This window comes from Pelophylax lessonae (assembly GCF_965119305.1).
Source record: "Pelophylax lessonae genome assembly, chromosome: 9".
In the NCBI taxonomy this organism is placed as follows: Eukaryota; Metazoa; Chordata; class Amphibia; order Anura; family Ranidae; genus Pelophylax; species Pelophylax lessonae.
The window spans coordinates 36,979,794-36,997,412 of NC_138776.1; the positions used below are offsets into that span (position 1 = coordinate 36,979,794).

At 43.6% G+C, this 17,619-nt stretch overlaps 1 protein-coding gene across 5 annotated transcripts in view; it reads left to right on the top strand.

The window, feature by feature from the left end:
- Positions 1-17,619, top strand: part of FAM131B (family with sequence similarity 131 member B) — a 153,934-nt gene that overhangs the window by 50,563 nt on the left and 85,752 nt on the right. For 3 of the 5 annotated variants that reach the window (XR_014225709.1, XM_082267335.1, XM_082267336.1), the window contains exons 2-3: positions 2,771-2,877; positions 16,532-16,594. Coding sequence is in view for 4 of the 5 variants with exons in the window: in XM_082267335.1 (XP_082123461.1) it covers positions 2,771-2,877; positions 16,532-16,594 (170 nt within the window). In the remaining variant the exon portion in view is untranslated. The remainder of the gene's footprint in view (positions 1-2,770; positions 2,878-16,531; positions 16,595-17,619) is intronic. The other 2 variants (XM_082267337.1, XM_082267338.1) reach the window with 1 other exon arrangement.

The following is a 17,619-nucleotide window of genomic DNA, read 5'->3' on the forward strand; positions in this document are numbered from 1 at the left end:
GAAATCATGAAGCTTTGCACACCTTTTGATTTGATGCACCCTGGAATGTATTTAGCTGATCTAAAATAAAAGTTTGATTGGCTGAAGGTTTAGTTGGCCTTTATCCCTTTTACTGTATGTCATAACAACATTTTTTGCCATTTTGCAGACACGTGATATTTTAACCACTTCTGGACCGGAAGATTTTCCCACCTAATGACCAGGCCATTTTTTGCGATACGGCACTGCGTTACTTTAACGGACAATTGCGCGGTCGTGCGACGATGTACCTACATAAAATTGATGTCCTAAAAAAAAAAGAAAAATTGATGTCCTTTTTTTCCCACAATTAGAGCTTTCTTTTGGTGGTATTTGCTCACTTCTGCCAATTTTTTTTTTTTTTTTTTGCACATAAACTAAAAAATGCAACAATTCTGAAAAATAAACAATATAAAGAAACAAATTCTCTGGTCTGATAAAGCAATGATTGAACTCTTTGGCCTAAATGCCAAGCGTCATGTCTGGAGGAAACCAGGCACTGCTCATTACCTGGCCAATACCATCCCTACAGTGAAGCATGGCGGCGGCAGCATCATGTTGACGGGATGTTTTTCAGTGGCAGGAACTGGGAGACTAGTCAGGATTGAGGGAAAGATGAATGCAGCAATGTACAGAGGCGTCCTTGCTCCAGAGTGCTCTGGACCTCAGACTGGGGGGGAAGATTCATCTTCCAACAGGACAACGACCCTAAGCACACAGCCAGGATAACAAAGGAGTGACTACGGGACAACTCTGTGAACGTCCCTGAGTGGCCCAGCCAGAGCCCAGACATGAACCCGATAGAACATCTCTGGAGAAAAAAGAAAATTGCTGTGCACCGACGTTCCCCATCCAACCTGATGCAGCTTGGGTGGTTCTGCAAAGAAGAATGGGAGAAACTGCCCAAAAAATAAGTGTGCCAAGCTTGTAACATCGTATTCAAAAATACTTGAGCCTGTAATTGGTGCCAAAGGTCCTTCTCCAAAGTATTGAGCAAAGGGTGTGAATACTTATGTACATGGGTTTCTTTCATTTTTTATTTTTAATAAATTTGCAAAGATTTTAAACAAACTTCTTTCACATTGTCATTATGGGGCAGGGCCGGGACAAGGGGTGGCCATGAGGGTCAGTTGGCCTGGGCGCAATGGTTTATTGCAGGCATGGGGGGGCGTCTTGACCCTAACCCTAAGGGAAGGTAGGCATCCTTGGCAGTTTGGCATCCTTGCCCTGGGCGCTGGAAGACCTTGTCCCGCAACTGTTATGGGGTATTGTTTGTAGAATTTTAAGGAAAATAATACATTTAATCCATTTGGAATAAGGCTGTAACATAACAAAATGTGGAAGAAGTGAAGCGCTGTGAATACTTTCTGGATGCTCTGTACTTGGCGTAGCCTTGTCTTATATTTTACCAGAAACTTGGAAATATATTGTGTTTGTGTGTCCTAAAATAAACCTAAATATATTATTACTGGAAATTTGTGCTTCATAAACCGTAACTGCAAATATGTGACTTAAATAATTGGAACTGCTGCTGTTTTATTCTACAGGGTGTCTGCTTTCAGAAATTATTTTTGGACGTTTTAGGTAATCTTCAGGTCTAAATTTATTTATTTTTTTAAATATGTGAAAAAAAAGCTCTGGCAGTGAAGGGGTTGACTATATGTTGTCCTTTAATCGCTTGCCGACTGCGCACAGTATATTTACTGCGTCAGTCAGCCCCGGCCAGGCAGAGTGACGTAGGTCTACGCCGCTAGCCTGTGACCGGCTTGTGAGCCAATAGCGGGCGAGCGCGCGCCCACCCCGGCTCGTTCACTGAGGAGTCCGCGTGTGTGACCGGCGGACCCGATGTCGGCCGGTCACACTACGATCGTCGGTAGAGAGGGAGAAAGTCAGGCGGCTTATGTAAACAAGCCGCCTGTCATTCTTCGCTGTGTAAAAATGGAGATCAGACGGTTCTACTATGTAGAACCGTTGATCTCTGTTTTTACAAAAGTACACATGTCCCATCACAGTTAGAAACACGCCCCTAGGGACACACTTATCCCCTCCCTCTCCAATACAGTTAACCCCTTCCCTGCCAGTGTCATTTTTACAGTAACAGTGCATATATATAGCACTGATTACTGTAGTAATGTCACTGGTAACCCCAAAAGTGTCAAAAATGTCAGTCAAGGGTCCGATCTGTCCGCCGCAATGTCGCAGTCCCGCAAAAAAAATCGCAGATCGCCGCCATTACTCGTTAAAAAAAAAAACACCAAAAATGACAAAAATCTTTCCCTTTGTTAGTAAACGCGATAATTATTGCGCAAACCAATCAAAATACGCTTTTTGTGATTTTTTTTACCAAACATATGTAGCATAAAACAAATTGGGTGAAAATGTTAAAAAATTTTGATTTTTACATTTTTTTGGGGGGAATTTCACATTAAAAAATGTGAAAAATATTGTTATTTTTGCAAAATTGACGCTCTTTTTTTGTTTATAGCGTATGATCAAAAAATCACACAGGTGATCAAATACCACCAAAAGAAAGCTCTGTTTGTGGGAAAAAAAGGACGTGAAATTCGTTTAGGTACAGCATCGCACGACCGCGCAATTGTCCATTAAATTCACGCAGTAAAAAATCGCAAAAAAAACCCTGGTCAGGAAGGGGGTAAAATCTTCCGGGGCTTAAGTGGTTAATAAGGACAGATCAGCGGAAGATGGTATTAATACTTTACTTTAATTCTGAACCCTTTGCTTCTCTCTGCAGGCAGCGATGGGGCGGCACTGGACTGGAAAGGGTTAAAGGATGCTGACCAAGGGACCATTGAGAACAGTTCGGTTCTGGGAAGCAGCACTCACAGACCATCTAATGAGGTACCGCTCTGTCTAGTACATCTCCAGCTGTGTCTTGAGTCCCTTCAGAAGTCCTCTGGAGCCAGAGGGGTTAAATCCTCCCCCTAGTCTGTATGTCTGTATGTCCCTTGTGCTGATGTCTGTGTGTCTCTCTCTCTCTCTCTCCTTTATTCTTACAAATAATTGTTGTGTATTTCCATGAATCACGTCTAATGATTTATACCCCGGGATCTGTGACAGTGAGTCATATAGAAATCGCACACTAATTTCCTTCCCGCCGCACACCTGGCAGCCCAGCAGTGATCGCAGTCTATCCCATGGCTCTGTCAGCACATTTTACATTAAAAATAATCCGCAACATAGAATTCCTTCCCCGACGGATAATTCTACACAAACTGCAGAATATAACGTTACACCGACTCCGACTTTCAGGAATATTACCGGAGAATTCTTCATTATAACCCAAAGACAGAGCAGACTCCGGGCAAGAATACACATGGCTTACTGGAAAACTCCAGAACAATGATAGATAGATAGACAGACAGACAGATCAATGAAATATCTGGTTGCTTTGGGATAATGCAGGTTTTTTTCCCAGTATCTATCTATAAATATGGATGGATGGAGAGATAGATAGATAGCTAGATAGATAGACAGACAGACAGACAATCAATCAATGAAATATTTGGTTGCTTTGGGATAATGCAGGATTTTTTCCCAGTATCTAACTATAAATATGGATGGATGGAGAGATAGATAGATGGATAGATAGATAGATAGATAGATAGATAGATAGATAGATAGATAGATAGATAGATAGATAGATAGATAGATAGATAGATAGATAGATAGATAGATAGATAGATAGATAGATAGATAGATAGATAGATAGATAGATAGATAGATAGATGGACAGATATTGCAGTTTGGGAAGTGCGGGAAAGTTTAGCGAAGGGGAAGGCTAGAATCCCCGGACTGATTTCTCATTCTGTGCCCGAGTTGCAGAGTTTCCCTCATTTCCTGTCTAGGGAAACTGTTCTCTTAAAAAAGAAAGTGAGGAAAATTCTCCCTAATGGAGCCCCGGATATCACAATCCAGGGACCCAGGCTTGTTGGTAATTGCACAGTCAATGCCATGTCTAAGGCCCCTTTCACATGGGTCGGATCCGCTCGGTGGACTCTGCTAGCTCAGCATTGATAGGTCAGTTGATTGCTCTGCTGAGCAGGTGGATGACAGGTCCGTGTCCGCTCACTGTGCAGAGACAGACCTGTCAGAGTCCTGCTCTCCTCTATGGGGAGATCGGACAGCCTGTCCATTTACATCCGACCCGCTGGACAGATGGAAAACGTATCACCACCCGTCTGTTTTCAGTGGATCTTGTCGGATCGGATGCCAGGCGGGTGTCCGCTGATGTCCGCCTCCCCATAGAGTAGAATGGATGGCCTGATCGCGATCGGGTCCACCTGAAAAACAGACAGGAGGACCTGATTGGTCGGATCTGTGAAAGGGTCCTTAGGGCTGACATAGTCATCGCTCAGCTTGGTTTATACACAAAGGGTTCAGGTCAGGATTAGGGATAACTTTAGGGTTAAGGTCCATCTCCGTTCTTGCTGTTTTTTGGGCGGATGAACAGGTCCAGGATAAATGAAAGGAGTTAGCTCAAATCTCAGGAGCAAGTTCAAGCTGAATGTGCTTTGAAAAACCACCCAGTGCAATGTATCCAAAGTATCAGTGTTAGTTTTTACATATTTCCAACAACCAATGAAAGAGCTTCAAAACCAGCAGTGGCTCACCTCTGTAGCTGCTTGCATTGTGAGCTTATTCTTACAGATCCTCAAACAAAACCCTTCAATTATAACAGCTTCCAGCACTGGCAAGTTTCTGCTGCCATGGCAAAGAAGGGGAAAGTATATGTGACTTTAGAACCTCTGTTGTGAAATTTGAAGATTAATTTCTCCACAATGCCTTTATCTACAGAGGAGAATGAGAACTTGTTTTAATGTGCTTTTACAGCTTGTGCAGAATACGTAATACTTTATTATGCATAGACTGGGTGACAGTAGTTTTGGTGTCACATCCCAACACAGTTGTGGCAATTAAAATATGGGGAGATTAATGGAACCTTTAAGGCATCCACTATACTATATATACCAGTGATGGTGAACCTTGGCACCCCAAATGTTTTGGAACTAAATTTCCCATGATGCTCATGCACTCTGTAGTGTAGTTGAGCATCATGGGAAATGTAGTTCCAAAACATCTGGGGTGCCAAGGTTCACCATCACTGATATATACTGTTAGAAATCACGGGGCCCCGTACAGCCTACCTGACAGGGCCCCCTTCCCCCTCCCCGGCCGAAAGGGACTGAGGACCTAGATTTATCAATCCCTTTCTCTACAGCCTTAGCTGTACAGATGAATGATTAGGAAGCGTTCTGAGGCTTCCTGCTCATTCACATACTGATGCATAGTGAACACAGTTTACTATGCTTCAGTGATGAATGGACACAGGAGTGATTGGTACTGATCGCTCACTGTGTTCCTTCAGGAAAGAAAGGGGCCAGTAAAGGAGATATTAAAGTGATTGTAAAGTCTCCTTTTTTTCCCTATAAAACTAACAAACATGTTATACTTACCTGCTCTGTTGCAGAGGATTTGCCCATATCCTCCTCTTCTCGGGTCCTTCTTCTGCTCTCCTGGCTCCTCCCTCCTGTTCTCCTGTTGAGTGCCCCCACAGCAAGCAGGTTACTATAGGGGCACCCGAGCTGAGTCACAGCTCCCTGTGTCCATTCAGACACGGAGCCCTCCATCCCCCCCCCCCCAGCCCAGCCCTTCCCAGCCCTGCCCCGCCCCCTCTCTCTCTCCTGATTGGCTAGCTGTCTTTGATTGACAGCGGAGGCAGCCAATGGCATCTCTGCTGTCTCCCAGCAAATCAGGAGAGAGAATCTCAGATGGCTGAGAATCTCATGGACATCGCTGGACGGAGAGGGACCTCAGGTAAGTATAAGGGGGGCTGAAGGGGGCTGCTGCACACAGAACATTTTTTATCTTAATGCATAGAATGTATTACGATTAAAAAAACTTCAGACTTTACAACTCCTTTAACTGGCCTTTTCCCTCACTCTCCATCCTGAAAAATCCCCCTACGAGCCCTCGGGAGCTGCCGGCGGGAGAGGAGGGAAGCCAACAGCGTTGCAGGGGAAAGGGGCACACAGGGAGGGGGGGGGGAGGCAGCAGATGGAAGGAGCGCATGTGCTAGAACCAATCCCCCTTGCAGTGTAGCCGGAGGGAAGGAGAGGATGAGAAGCTGGGGAAGGCAGAAGAGGATCGGTGTCTGCAATAAGACAGTACAGCTCAGCAAGTGCCTGGGCCCCCCTCTTGAACTGATGGGGCCCAGGCCCAGTACAGGAGGGCTGGCTGTACGGCCTTGTCAGCGGCCCTGAACACACGATTGTTACAAAAAATAATAATAATTACAATCATGAGTGTATAATGGGTGCCTTAAAAGTCCAGTTATTCTCTGCGTTTTTTAATGGTAATTTCTCCGACATTTTAACTCTTTGGCAAAGCACAACTCCCAATTTCCCCCCCTATTCCTAGTTAGAATTGTAAGAATACGGTTCCCAGAGGTAGAATATACAGATCACAGGGCAGATGGAGTGCATGGGATGATGTTTTGTTTGGAGTGGGCTTTTCCTTTAAGCCATTAAATTATCTCCTTCTAGTTTTGGAAGGGCTTCGCTCCTGACCTTCAGACTTGACCTTTACAACATTAGTTACAGTAACAAGATGACTATAAATGTCTGAATTCTGCAGAGATTGTATCCTGCCAAGCACTGAGCATTGCTGTCCTGTATCTTCTGCTGTCCTATTCCTGTCCGGGATTGTTACTCTATGGGGGGGGGGGGGGGTGACACCCCGTCCTATATATTTGTCTGGTGTGACACTATCCAGGCCCCGAGTTTTACTGCTGCAGCTTTAAGCCAGAGGTGATTGTATCCATATTAGTGCACTTGTGAAACCATTGCCTATCAGTTCTGCTTGGACCAAGAAGATGGGAGGGATGCCAGAATTTGAATGTTCGACATCGGAATTATTTATGAAAGTTGCATATTTGGGAGCATATGTGGAATGAGAGGATTTGAGCTAAGCATGCAGATTAGCGCTTAATTGCAATTAGGGGAGGGGGATTTTTGCTGACACATAATGCTCATAAATCTTTGGGGGGGGGGGGGGGGGTTGCAATTTTGCATATTCACCCTTGGCTCTAGATGACCTTGTTCCAGCATTGCTGCAACTTCATTGGGCAGTGAGAGGAGAATGAAAACTCCTCCCACAAGCTTTAACCACACACTGATAGAAGTTACAAGACTGCTATATACTGCTGATGAGAAAGGGTATTTAGCAGTTTCCAAATAATTGGATTTCCAATTTCCAATTTTCTGTGTACTGTGGGAGACCAGATATAGTGAGTGCAGGGTCCTGGGTTGACCACATATAGTGACTGCAGGCTCCTGGGGAGACCAGATATAGTGTCTGCATCCTCCTGGGGAGACCAGATATAGCGAATGCAGCCTCCTGGGGAGACCAGATATAGTGACTGCAGGCTCCTGGGGAGACCAGATATAGTGTCTGCATCCTCCTGGGGAGACCAGATATAGCGAATGCAGCCTCCTGGGGAGACCAGATATAGTGACTGCAGGCTCCTGGGGAGAGCAGATATAGTGACTACAGGCTCCTGGGGAGACCAGATATAGGGAATGCAGGTTCCTGGGGAGACCAGATATAGGGAATGCAGGCTCCTTGGGAGACCAGATATAGTGACTGCAGGCTCCTGGGGAGGCCAGATATAGTTACTGCAGGCTCCTGGGTAGACCAGATATAGTGTATAGTGTAAAAGAATCTGGTTGGCCGCATATCCAATAAAATCAGCTAGCTGATGTGCTGATTCCTCCCTTAGATTGCACTGTGGAGTATTTTCCTAGAAGATGTTGCAATAAAGGCGATTTTATCGGATGTGCGGCCAACCAGATTCTTTTCTCCACACTATGAAGACTGCTACAAACAGGGCCAGCACCCGTAAGGCCCCTTTCACACTTGTGCGACTTTGTCCTGCGACTTGGGACTGCAAAGACATGGCAAGTCGTATCCTATGATTTCCAACGAGTACATTTCATATATGAGCGACTTCAAAGTAGTCCCTGCACTTCTTTTGTCTGACTTGGATGCGACTTGAGGTCCATAGACCTCAAGATTACACAGGCCATGCTTCAAGTCTGGTCAAAGTCGCGGGACTTTCAGGTCGCACAAGTGTAAAAGGGGCCTTAGTACGCTAGGTGGGACAGGAGAACGACCCACACCAGTGTTCATTCTTTCTATTTTATGTGTTACATTCAAAGTTGCAGCAGTGTGAACCGGGGCTAAGGGGCGGTGGGAGATAAAATCACGGCTCAACCGCCTATTGTTACTGGCTACAAGAGTAAATTAAGCCTTATTTAGCTTTACTAGTCAGGAAGACACTAGAGCTGGGAGTTGGAGCTGGGAGTCGGAGCTGAGGTTTGACAGTTGCTGCCTTATAATCTGTCTGTCTTCCAGCTCCTGAGTGCGGATAACAGCAACAAATGAACAATCCATAGATGATTACTGTTCACTGTGAATGTAATCATGATCGTTAAAGTGCTAGGAAACGGTTTTAGATCCCAGCTGTGTAGCAGCCAATCTCCGAAACATGTTTGACACCCCCAACCCCCGCAGATATACTGCGGCAGGCTGGCTCAGCTGTGTGAACCACCAAACCTGTACAGCGGTTGCCGGCAGCACACTAACCCCCCCCCCCCCCCCATTAGGCAGCAGGGATGCCGATCCACGGGGCCGGCCGCCGCGATCGCTCCCCGCTAAGAGAGAACGGCGGTCTGCTGTTGTAAACACAGCAGATCGTTGTTCTCTCTGGAATAAACACAGAGCTCCTGTGGTCCTCCTATTTAGGATCACAGGTCTCTGTGTTGATTCCACAAGTTCATCCCCCACACAGTTAGAAAACACCCCCTAGGCTCACACTTTTGATCACCCCGTGGGTTAACCCCTTTCCTGCCAGTGTCATTAGTACAGTAAAAGTGCATATTTTTAGCACTGCTTACTGTAGTAATGTCACTGGTCCCCCCCCCCCCCCAAAGTATCAAAAATGTCAGTTAGGGGTCCTATCTGTCCACCGCAAATCGCAGATCACCGCCATTACTAGTAATAAATAAAAATGACATAAATCTTTCCCCTAGTTTGTAGACACAGTAACTTTTGCGCAAACCAATCAAAATACGCTTATTGCGATTTTTTTTTTTTTTTACCAAAAAATATGTATCAGAATACAAATTGGACTAACAGGATGAAAAAATTAGATTTTTACATTTTTTTTCTTTTTATTTTTTTGGGAATGTTATACAGCAGAATGTGAAAATTTTTTTTTTTCAGAATTGTCGCTCTTTTTTTGTTTATAGCGCAATAAATAAAAATCGCACAGGTGATCAAATACCACCAAAAGAAAGCTCTGTTTGTGGGGAAAAAAGGACATCAATTTTATTTTGGGTACAGCGTCGCATGACCACGCAATTGCCCAATAAAGTAACTCAGTGCCAAATCGCAAAAAATGGCCTGGTCATTAAGAGGGCAAATCCTTCCGGTCCAGAACTGGGTAAAGGAGCCCCTAGCAACCTCTGGAGCATGGGCGCTCAACCTATGGCCCTCCAACTGCTGCAGAACTACAAGTCCCATCATGCCTCTGCCTTTGGGAGTCATGCTTGTAACTGTCAGCCTTGCAAGGCATCATGGGACTTGTAGTTCCGCAACAGCTGGATGGCGACAGGTTGAGCACCCCTGATCCCTGGTTGAGAAATTAGAGTATAAAAGTTCAATACAAATATTGTTGTTACATGATAATAATCAAAATACTATTAAATCTAAATCTAACAAAATCTAATAAATTCCTATTGAAAAGTATCTATTTTTTTAAAGAAATAAAGCAAAATTCCTATATTTGATATTTTAATAAATATCTTTAAATTTACAAAAATAAATAAATAAAGCAAAAAGTGTTTTTAAAACACAAATGTTGTAATCAGACCACATGAAAACAAATCTTTATACTCTTTTTATAACACACAAGGAGGATATTGCCAACATATTCAATATTGTTTAAAAGGTAATACAATAAATTAAAATAGACTTTTTCTTTCTTTCTTTTTTTTTTTTTTTTTTTAATAGAAAAGGTCTATTTCTTTTTACCTTTTTAAACAATACTGGATATACTTTTAGCAATAACTGCATTGTGCGTTATAACAGCATGAAGATTTTTTTTCACATGGTACTATTACATACTATTACAATAGTCACCTTTTTATAAATAGTCCTTTTCTTTTTTTTTTTTTTCTTTTTCAAACAGAATCTTTTCATGATCAATTTATTTGATTATTTATAACATGAATTTTATTCTCTCTTTTTAACGTACAGTATACATTTTTATAGTCCTTTATTTGTGTTGTAGCCGGATAAAGTTGAAAAAATTTGAACCCCCATGCATTGGCTCTTATGTTAAATTATTATTTTATTTATTTTTTTGTTAAATTATTTAACCCCTTCTGGACCGGAAGGTTTTCCCCCTTAATGACCAGGCTATTTTTTGAGATTCGTCACTGCGTTAATTTAATGGAAAATTGCGCGGTCATGCGACGCTGTACCCTAATAAAATTGATGTCCTTTTTTTTACAACAAATAGAGCTTTCTTTTGTTGGTATTTGATCACCTGTGTGATATTTTTATTTTTTATTTTTTTGAGCTATAAATATTTTTCACTTTCTGCTATAAAATATTCCCAATAAAATATATTTGTATTCTGCTACATATGTTTAGTAAACAAAATCTCAATAAGTGTATATTGATTGGTTTGTGCAAAAGTTATCGCGTCTACTAACTAAGGGAAAGATTTATGTTAGTGATCGATCGATATCAGTTTTTCGTTGCCGTTACCGATATTTTGGCCAATGCATATCGGTATCGGCCAATATTGTCGTACATTTAAAATTTTTTATTTTTTATTTTTTTATTTTTAGCACTTGACAGGAACTCTTGTGGAGGGATCCGGGGGACTTAAAAGCATTCAAAACGCCAAATTTGGCTGTTTTGAATGCTGTCATTTTTTTAAATTTGGCGCCTAGTACCCAGAAGTGATGTCATGGTGGGACGGGAGACCCAGGCGAGCCGCGGAAGGCGGCGGGAGGGAGGGTTGGGGGACGTTCCCTGCCGCTCCTTGTGATGACAGCCAAGCGGCTTCCCAGCCGCATCGGTTGTCATTCCAAGACAGCCGACCGCCGGCTAGGGACGCCGGTACCGGGGTGATGCCTCTAGCTGCAGGCATCACTCCGGTAAAGCACTTTCCGATATATCGGCAATATATCGGTAATATCAGTAACCTCAGGGGCCGATTCCGATATATTGGGGAAAGTGCAGATCGGCCCTCGATATATCCGCTTTGCCGATAATCAGTCGATCCCTAATTTATGTCATTTTTAATTTTTTTTACTAGTAATGGTGGCGATCTGCGATTTTTAGCGGGACTGTGACATTGCGACAGACAGATCGGACCCCTAACTGACATTTTTGACACTTTTGGGGGTACCAGTGAGATTACTACAGTAATCAGTGCTAAAAATATGCACTGCTACTGTAATAATGACACTGGCAAGGAAGGGGTGATCAAAGGGTTAAGTGTGAGCCTAGGGGGTGTATTCTAACTGTGAGGAGGATGGGCTTGTGTTTACAGCAGCAGACCGCCTTTCTCTCTTCACGGGGAGTGATCGTGGGTGGCAATCACGGCCGCCAGCCCCCGTGGATCGGCTTCCTCGCTGGCGAGTGGTCACACGCGCCCCTAGGATTGCTTCCGCGAACCGCCGTACAGGTACAGGGATTCTACAGGAACCTGCTAACCTGCCGCTGGTTGGCAAGTGGGTAAATAGCTAAGGTAACCACCAGATAACGTCAGCGGGTGACCCTGGTCCCTTGTGATGTCACTGACTGGGGCATGCGACTTGGAATTGTTCCGAAATGAATCAACGAAACGAGATGAGTAACGTGACGAATCTATCTGAAACCAAACAAAATGAATGTTTCCGTTCTGCATACGTCTAGTTTCCATTCTGCTGCATGTTGTAAAGCTCTGCGCAAACTGTTGGCGCTATTTAAATTCTGTATAATAATAATATTATATGTAAATCGAGCCTAATGGTGGCCTTACACTATATGACAAATCGGCCGAAATTCAGTCATTTGGAAAGGTTCTTCAGTTTTTTGGCCAGTTAATGGGCACGAATTTTTGAGCCGAAAAAACAAAGGACAAGTTTGGAAATTTTCTGCCGAACGAACGATAATTTGAAAGGATAATGTGTTGCTCGTCCAAACTGTTTGCACTCCGTACATCTAAAAAAAACAAACAAAAAATGGATTTATTTATGTCCATTGAACGATTTATCGGTCATTACATGATGGCACGATCGTCTGCTCTCACGGCCGAGTGTTCGTTTTTCGGAAATGAGTTTGAACGATTTTTCGCATAGTGTATGGCCAGCATAAGACTTCAAACATTTCAAAACAGGCTAGAGCTTTTCCTCTGCCTAGACCATGCCCCTCTAACGCGTTTTACCCACTCCTGGGCTTGGTCAACTAAGAGGGTCGTAGTCTGGGTGTAAGAAAAGCTGAAGCCTGTTTTGCCCAGGGCAAAGATGGCAGACTGCGCACCCCTACCCCACATGATGTGATCCTACCCTCAGCAGTCACTCGTTTGTCAAAATCGCTGTCGCTACTCCTGTCAGCCTTGTAACAAAAGAAAGGCGCCCCTATCTTTACAGTAAACCATTGCGCCCAGGGCTGCAGTTAGAAATCACAGGGCCCCATACAGCCTACTTGACAGGGCCCCGCCTTTGGTAAAATATCAGGGGTCTAAACAGACCCCTAATGTCTCATATTTGAGACTAAGAAAGGGACTGAGGATAGAGATTCCTCTTTCTCTTTAGCCTCAGCTATGCTGGAGATTAATGAATAGGGCACTTCCTGTTCATTCACAAACTGAAGCATAGTATACACTGTTTACTATGTTTCAGCGATGAATGGACACAAGAGCGATCAGTACCAATCACTCATTATGTTCCTTCAGGAAAGGAAGGGGTCAGTAAATATTTACCTCTCCCTACTCTTTATCCTGAAACAATCTCCCTGTGTGCCCGCAGAAGCAGCCGGCAGGAGAGGAGTGAAGCCGGCAGAGCTGTAGGTAAGGGGGGCCCAGACAGCAAGGTCTTGGGGACGCAGATACCGATCCCCCTGCAGCACATCTAGAGGGAGAAAATGGGGGAGAAGCTGGTGGAGCTGCAGGGGTAGCCACAACTATCGGCAATAAGGCAGTACAGCCGGCCCTTCTGCTCAACAGATGCCCGTGCCCCCCTTTTGAACTGATGGGGTCTGGGCCAAGTACAGGAGGGCTGGCTGTACAGCCTTATCAGTGGGCCTTGATTGCACCCAGGGCAGCTGCCCCTCCCGTCCACCCCCTTTGCCCCAGCCCTGGTTGGTTGCACCCAAGTCAATCGATAGATCAACTTTGGTGCATTCAGCCTGCACATGATGGTTCGAATCGATCAGAACCATCTATGGCCGGCTTTATATCACATATATGTGAGTGTGCACGTACCATGCGTAGGGCAGCCTATTCATTTTAATAGGCTGCCTTACCCATAAGAAGCACAGGGAGAGAAGTCCCTGACCCTTTTGTAAAATAGCGCTGCACTGAACTACATGGTGCTGCGGCACCGTGCAGTTTGGTACGCCGGTTGCCAATGCGTGGGGGTGCTTTGTGGAGTTATTGCTACCTGCGTGCATCTGCTAAGGAGCAATGCGTTTCTGTGCGTGTCTGGAAAGTGCACAAGCGCCCCTCTGCTGCTTACCAGGAGTTGATTACAGACAATAACAACAGTGGCTGTAGCTTTGGCAAGGTTTTAGCAAGTGTTAACAGTCATGCTATGGTACATTACAGGGCTGAGCTCTGAATATTCTCACTGAACGCTTATTAGATTCCTGCTTAATGCAATGCTTTTCTAGCAGGCTAAGACCCAGTACTTGTGCTCAGAAAGAGAAAAAAAAAAGAAAGCCACCTCAGCCGTACTTTATATTCCAACGAGTGCGTGAAAACGAATGCGAAGATTTCTTCGGCTAAACTTATCTTGAGAAAGCATATGGACTTTGTTTATATTTGGTTTTGTGTGAATTAAATGGGTTTTTTGTGCTAGAAAAGGCTTTACTTGCAGATTGTCTTCTACGTTTTCTTTCTTTTTTTTTTTTTCTTTCTTTTTTTTTCAAATCAAGATTTTCGGTTCCTTTTCTAGCCACGATTTTGCATCTTGGACAGCCGGTTAATTTTTCTTTTCGTTGTATCTGGGGCAGAGGGTACTGAACATCTGTGCTGCAAGCAAGGCATTATCAGAGGAGCCTGATACTGTATACGCATGGCTAAAAGGAACAGGAATCTATAGGAAGAGATCCAGCAGAGGATACAGGACAGCATAAAAAATAATATAAAAAAAGTACAATAGGAGGAAAATGATAAATAAAACGGACAGTTCACTGGACACTAAGGACCTTTTGTTGCAAACTGCAGACAGAATAAGACTCTGATACAACCTGACAGCAGCTGACGGCAAAATTATCAGGCTACGTACATTTGCTAAATAAATCATAAAAAAAAAAAAAAATATATATATATATATATATATATATATATATATATATATATATATATATATATATACACACACATATACATATATATATATATATATATATATATATATATATATATATATATATATATATATATATACTGTGTGTGTGTATATATATATATATATATATATACATACATACATATACATATATACAGAATATATATATATATATATATATATGTATATATATATATATTCAAAAAATATTCAAAAGTATTGGGACACCTGCTTTACGAACGTTAATGGCATCCCAATCTTAGTCCGTAGGGTTCAATGTTGAGTTGGCCCACCCTTTGCAGCTATAACTGCTTCAACTCTTCTGGGAAGGCTGTCCACAAGGTTTAGGAGTGTGTCTATGGGAATGTTTGACCATTCTTCTAGAAACGCATTTGTGAGGTCAGGCACTGATGTTAGACGAGAAGGCCTGGCTCCCAGTCTCTACTATAATTCATCCCAAAGGTTTTCTATGGGATTGAGGTCAGGACTCTGTGCAGGCCAGTCAAGTTCCTCCACCCCTCACCCATGTCTTTATGGACCTTGCTTTGTGCATTGTTCCAAATCAATTGGTGGAGGGGGGATTATGGTGTGGGGGAGTTTTTCAGGGGTTGGGCTTGGCCTCTTAGTTCCAGTGAAGGGAACTCTAATGCCTCGTTTCCACTGAGCGGAACGGTTCGGGTCGGTACAGTTTGGAAGGGTTACGATGGTCCGGCCTATTCAGGTAAGCGTTTCCACTGCAAGTCGGACCGCCAGGGGCCATACGGGGTTTACACCAAATGTGGTGTTTGTTTTGCGCTTTCGTTTGACGTTAGCATTGACGTTTCCTGTCCGCCAATAAGTGAAATGTATCGTTTGACGCCAGTAGCTCCGCCCTAACCATACCCTACCATTTCCTATGGCCCTACATCTGAAGGAGGACCAGGAATGGTGCGGTTTGGTTCAGTTGTATGGACCACTTTCATAATGGAAACACTCAAAATAGCGTACCGTACCGAACCGAACCGAACCGATCCGCTCAGTGGAAACGAGGTATAAGTGAAGGCTAGTCACGTTCCTCCACCCCAAACTCGCTCATCCATGTCTTTATGGACCTTGCTTTGTGCACTGGTGTGCAGTCATGTTGGAACAGGAAGGGGCCATCCCCAAACTGTTCCCACAAAGTTAGGAGCATGAAATTGTCCAAAATGTCTTGATATGCTGTTGCCCTAAGAGTTCCCTTCACTGGAACTAAGGGGCCAAGCCCAACCCCTGAAAAACTCCCCCACACCATAATCCCCCCTCCACCAAATGATTTGGATCAGTGCACAAAGCAAGGTCCATAAAGACATGGATGAGCGAGTTTGGGTTGGAGGAACTTGACTGGCCTGCACAGTCCTGACCTCAACCTGATAGAACACCTTTGGAATTAATTAGAGCGCAGATTGCGAGCCAGGCATTCTCCTCCAATATCAGTACCTGACCTCACAAATGCACTTTTGGAAGAATGGTCAAACATTCCCATAGACACTCCTAAACCTTGTGGACAGCCTTCCCAGAAGAGTTGAAGCTGTTATAGCTGCAAAGGGTGGGTCAACTCAGTATTGAACCCTGCGGACTAAGACCGGGATGCCATTAAAGTTCATGTGTGTGTAAAGGCAGGCGTCCCAATACTTTTGGCAGTACAGTGTACATAAATATATATTATATTGCAAGCTATACAGTTCCCAATACCAAAGGTTATATATCATTGCCCATCAGGTGTGTAGATATTTGCAACCCAGCAGCATGTGTGCATGCTCGAATGACATTGTTTGCAATGGCTAGTTGTGTTTCACAGCACACAGAAGCAGGACGGTGTCACAGAGAGGCTTTTGTTGCTATTACAGGCCCAAAGCTTTTGTGGAGCAGTACTTTTCCTGCCAAAAAGTGCAACCAAAAGCAAAAAGCAGGTAAATGGTTATTCTGATAGCTTATCTACTATGACTAAAGTTTTTTTCTTCCTGGGGGAGGGGGGTTTGAAGGTTGAAGGTTCTCGTTTATAGGGCTAAGCATTTATTATCATGGAAGGTGGTTTACTGCAGAGCGGAGGGTTATGCAATTGTGTGAGACCTTATCTGAAATCAGCAGGGCTGAGACTGGATGGTTGGTAAAGTTGGTGGTGCCTTAGATATTAATACAAGTAAGTACGGATCTATGGTGGACCCCATGTAAGGAGTTCCTCAAGATGACAGATTTCAGATAAGGACTTAGAAGTCACATCATCAAGGCCAGACCATGCAGAAATTATGTTTAAACTTTTGGTGGTTGCTAAACTGAGAGTTTCCTATGTTTCTTAGGAGGTGTGGAAGAGAGGTCCCTATGCTTGAGCTTCCAGGTCTGCAATGCTTGAAGAGAGTCATGCCCCCCCTCTACTCTGGTGGATTTATAATTTATGATTATTATTAATCCAGCAAGAGTGATGGCACCAAAAAACTCCCAGGTGCTCTGGAACAGAGTTGGGAATTAGGGCAGGAAATCTCAATGCTGGAGTTACAAAGACATATAGGAAATGTGCAGGGTCTCCAAGGAGTGACAGCCATACAATGGCCTACATCTTCAGTAGACTGGTGTGTGGTGCGGAAAGCATCAGACACATTTACGAAATGTATAAAACATAAAAAGAAATTGCGTCGTGCTACCTAATATAACATGGAATTAATTTTGAACAGTGCAAAATAGAAATGAACAGATAAATCAGAAAAAATGTCCCCAAAGTAATGATACAAAAGTCCAAAAAATGTGTAAATAAAAAATTGATCATGAAATGGGCGCCATAGCAAACCAGAAACCTCATCCAGATGGTCAAAAATGCAGGCTTACCAAATACATATGACCCTCTAATGATTGAGAAGTCAAAAAAAGCACATGGTACAGGAATCCATGTAAACCACGTCTCCCCTGTTCTTTCTCAGGGTCATATACTGGCCCAACCACC